The 12,324-nt window shown below is 44.9% G+C and overlaps 1 protein-coding gene across 1 annotated transcript in view; it reads right to left on the reverse strand.

Moving 5' to 3' along the window:
• Window positions 1-1,109: 1,109 nt before the first annotated feature.
• Window positions 1,110-12,324, reverse strand: part of GLA (galactosidase alpha) — a 42,167-nt gene continuing 30,952 nt past the window's right edge. Inside the window, exons 4-7 of the mRNA XM_077466040.1 lie at window positions 12,132-12,223; window positions 10,730-10,891; window positions 6,356-6,553; window positions 1,110-3,608 (exon numbers count right to left, since the gene is read on the reverse strand). Coding sequence (XP_077322166.1) covers window positions 3,354-3,608; window positions 6,356-6,553; window positions 10,730-10,891; window positions 12,132-12,223 — 707 coding nt within the window. The 3' untranslated portion in view covers window positions 1,110-3,353. The remainder of the gene's footprint in view (window positions 3,609-6,355; window positions 6,554-10,729; window positions 10,892-12,131; window positions 12,224-12,324) is intronic.

The following is a 12,324-nucleotide window of genomic DNA, read 5'->3' on the forward strand; positions in this document are numbered from 1 at the left end:
GGAAGATGGATGCAGCCAAATACAGGACCATTCTGGATGAAAACCTGTTGGAGTCTGCAAAAGACCTGAAACTGGGACAGAGATTTATCTTCCAACAAGACAATGATCCCAAACATACAGCAAAATCTACAAAGGAATGGTTCACAAATAAACGTATCCAGGTGTTAGAATGGCTAAGTCTAAGTCCAGACCTGAATCCAATCGAGAATCTGTGGAAAGAGCTGAAAACTGCTGTTCACAAACGCTCTCCATCCAACCTCACTGAGCTCGAGCTGTTTTGCAAGGAAGAATGGGCAAGAATTTCAGTCTCTCGATGTGCAAAACTGATAGAGACATACCCCAAGCGACTTGCAGCTGTAATCGCAGCAAAAGGTGGCTCTATAAAGTATTAACGCAAGGGGGCCGAATAATTTTGCACGCCCCAATTTTCATTTTTTTATTAGTTAAAAAAGTTTCAAAAATCCAATAGATTTCGTTCCACTTTACAATTGTGTCCCACTTGTTGGTGATTCTTCACAAAAAATAAAAATTTTATATCTTTATGTTTGAAGCCTGAAATGTGGCAAAAGGTTGAAAAGTTCAAGGGGGCCGAATACTTTCGCAAGGCACTGTGTGTATATATAATCACACACACACACACACACACACACACACACACACACACACTTTGGGGGTTATGAGTAATTTTCTAACCAAAAAAAAAATATATATAATTTTTTTTTTTGCTAGAAAATTACTCAAACCCCCCCCCCCCCCCCCCCCCAAACAGTCATATATATATATATATATATTTTTTTTTTTACACGTAGGAGAGACATGCTGGAATTTGCCTTGTATGGAAGTGGTTAAAATGCTTTTTAGACATATGGCTAAATGTCATGTTTGAGATAATCAAGCGCTGTGGGATAATTGCATCGTCCCTACTGTGAAACCTGGTGGTGGTGGCAGCATCATGTTGCAGAGGTGCTTTTTCTGCAGCAGGCCCTGAATCCTCTCCCAGGGTCTGTAGGACAGAATGAATACAGCAAAATTCTAAAGGAAATCCAGGTGCAGGATTTGTAAAACCTGAGCAGATCTGTTTTGTTCAAGTAAAACAATCGACCACGAGATCCGTTTTTCCACTTTGACAGAAATTTATTTCTGTTGAGCAGCACCAAGAATAAATATAATCACACTTTACATTTGTAGAATATATATAATTTTTTTTTTTTATAAAATCTGAATGAAATTTACATCTTTTCACAGGCACTTTGCAGTTATATGATTAGATTTGCATAGTTTATATATATATATATATATATATTTTTTTTTTTTTGCCTTCCTCAGTTCCTTAAAGGCTAACTCCACCGTGTTACTAGAGCTGCTGTTAGCAATCTCAGCCCTCTGTACCATCTACCTGACAGGGGCCCCTCTACCTCCTCTAAATCCAAAAAACACTGATCACTCAGGAAAGGGGCTGCTTGCCATCTTGAAATGCCCCGCCCCTCCTCACAACAGCCAGTGGGAAGAACAGGAGTGAAAGCTGGCAGTGCAGGGGAAAGGGGTACACATGGTGGCCTGGGCAGAAGAGGGAATTGGATTGTGGACAGAAGAGGGGGGAGGGGGCAGTTACTGGAATTGATCCCCCTGACAGCACATGGTGGCTCGGGACAGGAGGGGTTGATCAGTGTGGGGGGGGGGGGGGGGCGTTACTGGAACCAAACCCTCCTGTAGTTCCCTCCTGCAGCAGTTGAAAGCTGAAGGGGGTGAGAGGAGGGGAATTCCGCTATGTGTGTGTGGTGGGGGGGTACGGTGGTGATCAGTTTGGCGGCAGGGGAATTACTGAAACCTATCCCCCTGTAGTTCCCTCCTGCAGCACTTGAAAGCCGGAGGGAGTGAGAGGAGGGGAAGCCGGAAGTGTGGGTAAAAGGGGCACATGGAGGCCCAGGCAGAAGGGGGAATCTGTAGACAAGAGAGGGGTGGGGGTGATTACTGGAGCCGATATCCTTGTCTGATTCTACCTGCAGCAGCTGAAAAATGGCTTCTCTTCCTCTCCCTCCTTCCAACTATTAGCCGCTTCAAGGAGCTCCACAAGGGATCAGTGTCAGTATTTTCCCTCCCGCCACACTGGTCGACACCCCTCTGTACACAATCCTATTTCCCCTGGTGCCTGGGACCCCATGCTGCGCTGGGGGGGGGCGGGTACTATGGAGTGGGGCATCAGTAGAGCTTGGGGGGGGATCAGCAGAGATGGGGGTACTACAGAGTAGGGCATCAGCAGAGCTGGGGGCTACTACAGAGGGGGGTGCATCTGTCTGTTTAGCCATCAATTTTCTTAATTGCCTTTAAAGCTCAGTTGAACATTTTTCTTCCTAAAATAACCACAACTGGGAGTAGGAAAGCCTGTCCCCCTTCCAGCATGCTGTAGAGAGAACTATCATTCTCTGTGTGGAAGCAGTGGTCTCTCCGAGTCTGACCTGTAGCTGTGCAAATCAGTAAAGGTCATGCTGCCCTGCTGATTGCAGGGGTGTCGGACCTCTGCAAAGATACCACTGCTTACCCACAGAGAGCAATGGTCCTTTTGTGGAGCTGTCTGCCAGTATGCTGTAAAGAGGACCATTGTTCTCTGTGCGGAAGCAGTGGTTTCTCTGCAGAGGACTGACATGTGCCCTACTGAGTTGAGCCTGTAGCTCTGCAATCAGCCATGTTCCCTGCTAATTGGAGGAGAGTCGGACCTCTGCAAAGGTACCACTGCTTACCCACAGAGAACAGTGGTCCTTTTCTGGAGCTTCTGGCTCTGGAGTAGAAAAGCCTGTCCTCTGCGAGCATGCTAGGGAGAAGGACCATTGTTCTCTCTGTGGAAATAGTGGTTTCTTCGCAGAGGACTGACATGGCCCCTTACTGAGTCGGAACCTGTAGCCCTGCTATCAACAAGGGTCATGCTCCCTGCTTATTGGAGGGTTGTCGGACCTCTGCAAAGATACCACTGCTTACTCACAGAGGGAAAAGGGTTTTTTTTTTTCCCCTGGAGCTTTCTGGCTTCTGAGTAGAAAAGCCTGTCCCCTGCCAGCATACTGTAGGGTCTCTCCGAGTCGGACTTGTAGTTCCTGCAATTAGTAAAGGTCATGCCCTCTGAGAATCGACAGAGGTCATTATCCCTACTGATTGGAGGCGTGTTCTACCTCTGCAAAGATACCACTGCTTACCCACAGAGAGCCAAAAGGTCATTCTCTGCATGATGCATGCTGGCAGGTAACAGGCTTTTCTACTCAGGCTGTGGCTGCTTTAGAAAGAAAAAAAATAAATAATAGGCAGTACCTAAAACATCATGGAATGAATTTGGCCGACTTAGATGGAGAAGCTGTGGATTTTCCTTACTCCAGCCTCAGCAGCACAGTTCCCGATGGATTCACCCACACTTTCAAGACTTGGGAGGAGTTGAAATATCCGTGTTCGTAGCGTGTCGGGAGCAGCTGCGTCACGTAGCAGGTGTCACAGGCCAGTCCGTCCCACACCATTGCCCGGGCCAATAGAAAATATCGAGGGCCGCCTATTTCTTGCCGATTTGTTACCGAGATTGCCAAAGCTCCACTAGCGAGGGGTTTCTCCCACATGTCAAAATTATTGACCTGAAATAACAATGAAAGATTGTCGCAAATCTAAATATCACTGGTAAAAACAAATTTGTTAAATACGAGTTAGTTAAATTAGTCAAATTATTTAAAATTTTGGTTTAATAAAATTAGTTAAAGTTCAGGTGGACCAAAATAAAAAAAATAGGTGCAAAGTTTTCCAGCCGGTTTTCTCTAGAAAGTAACCACAGCAAAGTAGAAAAGCCTGCCCCCTGCCAGTATGCTGCAAAGAAGGACTCTTGCTTTCTATGTGGAAGTAGGGGTTAGGGTTTCCCCTGGAAAAACAAGGTTATGACTCGGGGATTGGAATAGGGACCTCCCCTGTAAGTTCAAAGGTCAACAGGCCAAGGTCCAATATGGGAACTGCTGACTTCATATATGCGTATGGCCGGCGCCAAGGCGTTAAGAACCACAAGATTTATAGATACTGGGGGGAATTCAGAAAAGCTGCTCCATCACTTATCTGGCATTAATTGCCCTCATTAATGAGTTGTACCCAATTTAAAAAAAAAACAACTTTCCGGGACAGTTTTGGTTCTGATGGCGACTCGTACGCCAAATTCATGAAATTCTAATTTGCTCCGCTTCTCCATTGTGGTACCAAACCTATGCCAAATTCAAAACTCAAACACCGACAATTCGGATCTTACGAACCAACTTTCTTTGGGCGTACAGAGACAGATATTTGTGCCAAGGGTCTTGCGTACCTTCGGAAAAAAAAAGTGGTGCCAAATTCAAGTACTAGACCAGACTTTCTCAACCTTTTCAGCATAACAGGAGCCCTCTGTGACAGACCTAGCTGGGACCAAGGCTCTTGGAGGGGACTGAATGCGAGCCTCTTGCCTTGTGATTATGGGCCCTCGCATTTGGGGGAATGGGGTTCTTTGTGAGCTGTATACCTGGGGACCTCTGAGGTGGTGTTACTTGGATTCAGGTCTGTGCCCCCCCCAAGACATACAGACTGGATATGTAAATGCCATGTTAGCAATAGACTAAATCACAATCTGAGTGTTGATTTAGATAATTAGCTCATGCTAATTAGGTTAGGTTTTAGTCACCCCGCTGTATATATTTTGTGTGAGATCTCAAATAAAGGTCATTCCTGATGTCTTCCAAGCCTGGTGTCTAGTGCTTGGGGGTTCCTATAGCCAGATCCATTGGACTTGTGTTCCAGGACTTAGGAAGCGGTATATAGACGGAAGCACTCAATCGGAGTGTGTCATCGGTTCCGTCACACCCTCAAAATAACTTTCTGATCTCAGGGAACCCCTGCTAACAATATCTACAAGTCATGATACATTAGTGTGACGATCAGTGGGAAGAATGTTCTTTACACTTGTCACTGGGATGAGTTAACCCTAAAGCCGGCCATAAACCATGTGAATCTCTGCCAGTTCAGCAGGGACCCTTCCGAGATCTGAACCATGTATGGGCAAGGCTGATTGTACCCAAGGTTGATTAACTTGGGTATGACCCGAATGTTGGAAGGTTGATTCATCGACTTGGGTACGACCCGAATGTTGGAAGGTTGATTCATCAACTTGAGTACAACCAGAATAATGTATTTTTCATGCGATTATTGCCAAGGGGCTATAGCTGCTAGCAATCTCTGTGTGTTCTCCCGACAAGGACGGCTCCCCCCCCCCCCCCCGCTGGGAGAACACAATAGCTCTGTGAGAGGCTCTACACTAGTCTTGGAGGAGATGACAAGGAAGCTAGAGAGCAGGAGGTCTTGGGAGGAATGAAGAGAAGGATTAGGTTGGTATTTTGATACCAGGTTAGTGATGTAGCTGGGGGCCGAGTTGTGGATGGCTTTGAAAGTTGTTTGTATTTTGAATTTTATTCGTTGGGTGCAGCCAGTGGAGGGATTGGCAGAGAGGAGCAGGAGCAGAAGACACTGATGGTTGGTAAGGTGGCAGAGCCTGGTAGTAGACACCTTGATGGATTGAAGTGGGGGGGGGGGTAGCCTATGATGAGTGAGTTTCAGTAAATTGAGGCAAGAGATGATCAGGGAGCTTTGTGGTGTCATTGATTAGGAAGGGACATATTTTGGAGACGTTGCAGGGGTTAAGGCAGCAAGCTTTGGACATCAATTAGACGTGGGGGACCAAAAAGAAGAGTTCAGAGTCCAGGATTACACCTAGAAACTTGGCATATGGGTTAATGGTTGTGTCATTGATTTTGACAGAGAAGTCAGGGGGAAGGGGCACGTGGGAGGAGGAAATAGGAGCTTGGTTTTGGATAAATTGAGTTTGAGGAAGGGATGTGACATCCAGTCAGATAAGTCTATGTATTAGTGATGAGTGAGCTGAGGTGTTAGAGATAGATTTGGGTATCATCAGCATAGAAATTAGGTTGAAAGGCATGGGTGGCTATCAGCTGACCCTGGGGAGGAGGTGCAGATTGAGAATGGGGGGGGTCCAAGGACATTATGTTGATAGGGAACTTAAGTGATTTTCTTTCCTGCAACCCGTGGTTGTAGGAAAGAAAATTACACCATGGCCGGCTTTCCATTTAGCTAAGAAGATAATTGGCGTCAATGGGAACTTATCTGAGAGTCATAAATTGGTTATTGCTCAAGGTACCCCTAGCAACCTCTGGAGGAACCCTGGTTGAGAAACCTTGTTCTAGACCGCTACATGAATTTGGTGCATGCTGTGCCACTTTCAGAACGCACACGAGACACTTTTGCAAAAATCAGTCTGCCCCAATCTTTATGAATTCCAGAAACTGTCTTTTATTACCTTGAGTAACCTGTATCCTTGTATCCCTAGAGGATCTTGGTTGATGGCGATGACCTCTTGGTTCTGAAGGAGAGCTGTAGACTCTCTACTTATTTCCCGCAAGTCATTAGACATTAATAAAGGTGCAGCCATGATTGCCCAAAGAGCCATTTGTGTGACCTGCTGATCATAACTCAATCCGAAGTTACCGATAACAAGCTGTTTGATAAAAAAAAAAAGAGAAAACGTCTGAAGTTATATATGGAGCAGAATATAGTGAAAGCAAAAACATGTCTCAGAGGGTAATAGGTCAGGTGCTCAAATATCTAAAGATCTTTGGAATTTTAGGTCTAAAAGGCTGTGGGGATATTTGTGAAACCAGTAGGATGTGCCATAAACCAGTTTACAGTTTTGTTTGGTCTAAGGTAGAAAAAAAAAACCCAACTGCTATTTCAAGATACTTCCTTTCTGAGCAGCATGATAGCTCCCCCAGATTGATCTGCTCAGTTGGAGGTATATCCCAACCAAAGATTGACCATCGTTAGAACCTTGGGCTGATCACTTCTACAAGTCAATATTTGATCCCCACTAGCAGGGCTTATTTTCACCTTTTCACCCTTTCCAAGCCACCCCTTGGCTCCACCCTCTACCCAACACCAAGCATTGTCCCTTGGTTCCACCCCAACCCACCTCCTGGTTCCATCCCTTTTAGAGAATACAGAACCAAGTATTATTTTGTGGTGCCAAGTAACATGTTTGAAATTTGTTAAGAAAATAAATAAAATAGATCCACTGTAGCTAGCAACAATAGTTCCACCCCAGCAACAATAGACTCCCAACAGCCAGCATCAGTAGACCCCCCCTCCCCCCTCCCTCAACAGTAGATCCAGTGGCAGCTGGTGCTCAAAATCCTCACTGTGCCTATCAAACGCAGCCACTTGTGCCCCATCATACGCAGCCAGGCTTGGCTGTCACTTCGCGAAAAACACCCCCCCCGCAGTGGCCCTTACCGCTCCTCTCCTCGAGTTTCGGGACCCTCTTCCTCAGTGGCTCTCTTCTCGACTATGGCTCCTGTGTTCGCTTGTCTCCTCTTCCGCCAAAGCATTAGGCATCCAATAGGATCGCCTAATGCTTTGGCCACTCAGGAGGCAGGTCTCACTGACGTGCCTGCTGATTGGCAGGGAGGAACGTTAGTGTGAAAATAGCGAAAATTCATTCGCTATGCCACACAACAGGGTGGGATCGGGACACAAGTGCTCTGTGCCCCGAGCCCGCCCTATTTTGAAGCCTATTAGAGCCTCTGGCTCTAATCACGTGCTTCAAAAATACACACCCCCCCGCCTATCCCCACCATAGTATTTCATGTGTCTGGTGTCCTGAAAGGGGCTGGCCACATGAATAGGGAGGGCGGAGTGAGAGGGGGGTGGTGACCGTGCACCCACAATGCACGGGCCGCCACTGAGTAAATCCCTCCCAACAATGATTGACCCTCCACCCACCCCCAACAATAATATATCCCCCTCCAGCAACTATAGAATCCCCGGCAGTCAGCATCAATAGACCCTCCAGCACCCCTTGCCACATTCAGTGCTGGAACTGCTTTCCCTGTGTTCTTGCTGGGGGAAAAAAAAAAAAAAGGCCTGCCCCCTAGAACCGGGGACAGGGACTGCTAGGAAAAACAAAAAACAAATGAAAGCCGGAATGTGCTTTGTTAATAAGCACACCCAGTTAAAGTGTTTCTGAGCAAAGTGGCCACGGCCGGTCATTAGACAATTCATAGGTCCCTGTTGGATCTCTGCCTAAATCAGGGGTGCTCAACCTGTGGCCCTTGACCCAGATCGTGATCAATGGGTTGCGGGGGGGGGGGGGGCACAGTTAAACCCCATAGTTCATTGTGGCTCTCACCTGGTTACCAAATCACTTAAGTGCCCCTTGCTCTTCAAAGAGGGTGAGCACCCTGGCCTAAAACACTATTTAGCTACGAGCATCATCTTTTCATGTTGCTCCCTATTTAAAAACACATCAGTCCGAAACCTTTTTAAATACATAGTCCTGAAGGAGACACAGATCCATAAAATGTTTGGTGTTGCTGTTAGTTCTTCAATAAAATTTCCTATGTGATTAAAGAGAGGTGTGCTTCTTTCGAACTCTTCATTCACTTTAGCTTTGAGTGGAGTACTTATTGAGAAACTTCACCACCCCCTACCACCATGTCCACCATGTTTTTTTTCCCCTGGTGTTATGCCATCTTAGTTGGAGATGTCATTGGTAGCCAGTACCCTCTTCCTGGTTCAGGACGTGCCACTGGGTCCATCCCTCTTCCATAGCACCTGAAGTATCATGGCATACAGTGCCTTGCAAAAGTATTCACCCCCTTTGTTACATTACAGCCTTTAGTTCAATGTCAGAACACAATAGTCTAAGTTGCTGACGTAAAGTTAGAAAAATATATATAAAACTATTTTTCAGAAATAAAAAAACTGATAATTGGCATGTGTGTATGTATTCACCCTCTTTGTTGTGAAGCCCATAAAAAGCTCTGGTGCAACCAATTACCTTCAGAAGTCACATAATTAGTGAAATGATGTCCACCTGTGTGCAATCTAAGTGTCACATGATCTGTCATTACATAGACACACCTATTTGAAAGGCCCCAGAGGCGGCAACACCTAAGCAAGAGGCACCACTAACCAAACACTGCCATGAAAGACCAAGTTACTCTCCAAACAAGTAAGGGACAATGTTGTTGAGAAGTACAAGTCAGGGTTAGGTTATAAAAAAAAAATATCCAAATATTTGATCCCTAGGAGCACCATCAAATCTATCATAACCAAAGGGAAAGAACATGGCACAACAGCAAACCTGCTAAGAGATGGCTGCACACCAAAACTCATGGACCAGGCAACGAGGGCATTAATCAGAGAGGCAGCACAGAGACCAAAATTAACCCTGAAGGAGCTGCAGAGTTCCACAGCGGAGACTGGAGTATCTGTACATAGGACGACAATAAGCAGTATACTTCCATAGAGTTGGGCTTTATGGCACAGTGGCCAGAAGCAAAGCATTACTTTCAGCAAAAAACAAAATGGCACGTTTGGAGTTTGCGAAAAGGCATGTGGGAGACTCCCAAAATGTATGGAAGAAGGTGCTCTGGTCTGAGGAGACTAAAATTTAACTTTTTGCCCATCAAAGAAAATGCCATGTCTGGCACAAACCCAACACATCACATCACCCAAAGAACACCACCGCTAAACTGACCACATGGTGGTGGCAGCATCATGCTGTGGGGATGTTTTTCAGCAGTCGGGACTGGGAAACTGGTCAGAGTTGAGGGAAATATCGATGGTTCTAAATACAGGGATAGTCTTGAGCAAAACCTGTACCACTCTGTGTGTGATTTGAGGCTAGGATGGAGGTTCACCTTCCAGCAGGACAATGACCCCAAACACACTGCTAAAGCAACACTTGAGTGGTTTAAAGGAGAAACATGTAAATGTGTTGGAATGGCCTAGTCAAAGTCCAGACCTCAAGCCAATAGAAAATCTGTGGTCAGACTTAAAGATTGCTGTTCACAAGCACAAACCATCCAACTTGAAGGAGCTGGAGCAGTTTTGCAAGGAGGATTGGGCAAAATCCCAGTGGCAAGATGTGACAAGCTCATAGAGCCAAAGCGACTTGGATCCGTGATAAAGGTGGCTCTACAAAGTATTGACTTGGGGGGGGGGGGGGAATAGTTATGTACATTGACTTTTTCTGTTATTTTGTCCTAGTTGTTGTTTGTTTTTGTTTTTATATTGTGAAGCAAACAATCTTCAAAGCTGGGGGCATGTTCTGTAAATTAAATGATGCAAATCCTCAAACAATCCATGTTAATTCCAGCTTGTGAGGCAACAAAACATGAAAAATGCCAGGGGGTGAATACTTTTGCAAGGCACTGTATGTGATATGCATATTCCAGGAGGCTTCAGAGCACTGATGATGTCTAGGGCACGCAATTGGTAAAGGCCTGCTTTAAGATTCCACATTTCTTGTCATCAACATATGGTCTACTGGGAACACATTCTGCTTTTTTCCTCCACTTCCAGAATGTGACCATAATTACAGGAAGGGAGTGATCACTACTGTAACCAGGACATGACCACTCTATTAGCACCTCTATAGCCAGGTAATAAATGCCATATTAAAACCACCGCAGCAAAAAAGAGACAACACCACCATCACCGCTGGAACCACCATAGCCATCTAGTGGGCATGATCTATACCCATTTGTTGGGTAATACCGAATATGTTTAAATTATTCACATTTAGAATTTTCAAAATGGCTGCCATTTTTTGTAAATGTAAAAAGATTCTATATTTAATTTAGGCCTAAAAATAGAACGGTTATCCTCTGACCATGTCTGGGTCATTCCAAGCTCCCGGACCCGCTGCAGGAACCAGCTGTTCTTGGAGAGCAGCAGTAAAATCCACTATAGTCTTCACACTTCCCCACGAGTCATCGATATCGCCAAAATTTCTCCATGAGTTGCAGTATTCAGCAACTTCTGTATAATTAACCTAAGAATAGTAAGAAAAAAGTAAGTTTCAATTAAAAATCACAAAGACATAGATTTTTTTTTTATAAGTAGACGCTATAAGAAATTAATCTATTGTTTTTTGGAACAGCAGAGTATTGCCATATGCTTTTTGTGCACAGCAGAGGTACGTGGTGCAGGTGGTTATAATGATTAATTATTATTTGGCCTTAGTTTAAATTGCTTGTAAAGCCGAAATGTTTATTTTTAATTTGAGATAGAATAGGCAAGGGTAGAAACTCTACCGGGTTATTTTTCAGTCTGCATTCCCTTAGGGCAGTGATTCTCAACCAGGGTTCCTCCAGAGGTTGCTAGGGGTTCCTTCAGCATTGGGCAATTTCTGCCTCTCAGATAAGTTCCCACTCACACCACTGATTATTTAGCTATCTGTAAGGGGATAATTCTTCCTAATGACCACAAGTGTAAGGACCATTCTTCCCACTGACCATCACACTAATGTATCATGAGTTGTAGATTTCTAATTTTTAGCAGGGGTTCCCTGAGACCGGAGAACTATTTCAAGGGTTCCTCTGTGTTGAAAAGGTTGAGAAAGGCTGCCTTAGGAATTCCTTCTCTTCCTGTCCTGTGGCATTGTAATTTTTTCCAAAGGTATTTAATAGGGTTGAGGCCAGGTCCTAGTGTTGGATGAGAAGACCTGATCTCACAGATATTCAGTAAGGTCGAGGTAAGATCCTCATGTTGGATGAGAAGACCTGATCCCAAAATTTTATCAGTAGGGTTGGGGGTCAGATACTGATGTTGGATGGGAAGACCTGATCCCAAATGTTTTCAGTAGGGTTAAAGTCAGGTCCTGATGTTGGATGAGAAGACTTGATCCCAAAGGTTTTCAAGTAGGATTGAGGTCAGGTCCTGATGTTAGATAAGAAGACCTGATCTCAAAGATATTCAGTAAGATTGAGGTCAGGTCCTTATGTTGGATGAGAAGACCTGACCCCAAAAGGTGTTCAGTAGGGTTGAGGTCAGGGCTCTGTGCAGGACACGCAAGTTCCCCACACCAAACTGCTCAAAGCATAGTTTTGTGGAGCTGAAAAAAGAAAAACTGCTGCCACCTCATCCAAGGACTGATAGATACATGTTAGGTTAATAACCAGGAGATCTACCCTTACTTTGAAAAGTAGAAAACTCTTTGAAGTAGACCATAAAAGATAAATACAGACAATAACATTCGTCACTTAGAAAGATAGAATATTATTTCCACTTACATGTGATTCTTGACGAGCATACAGCGGCCATTCACAGGAATATACAATATCTCTCCCAGTACGGTTTAATGCAATAGCCATACGACGGTACCCTGCAACGATAGAGTGGCAGAAAGGATGGGTTGTGGAAAAACCATAAATATCTAGTGAGCATTGGCCAGAATGGTTGGAGGGGGCAGAAAGTCTACGGGAA

The sequence above is a fragment of the Lithobates pipiens genome, unplaced genomic scaffold (genome assembly GCF_037356315.1).
Source record: "Lithobates pipiens isolate NorthernLeopardFrog02 unplaced genomic scaffold, aLitPip1_a1.2 Scaffold_1, whole genome shotgun sequence".
In the NCBI taxonomy this organism is placed as follows: domain Eukaryota; kingdom Metazoa; phylum Chordata; class Amphibia; order Anura; family Ranidae; genus Lithobates; species Lithobates pipiens.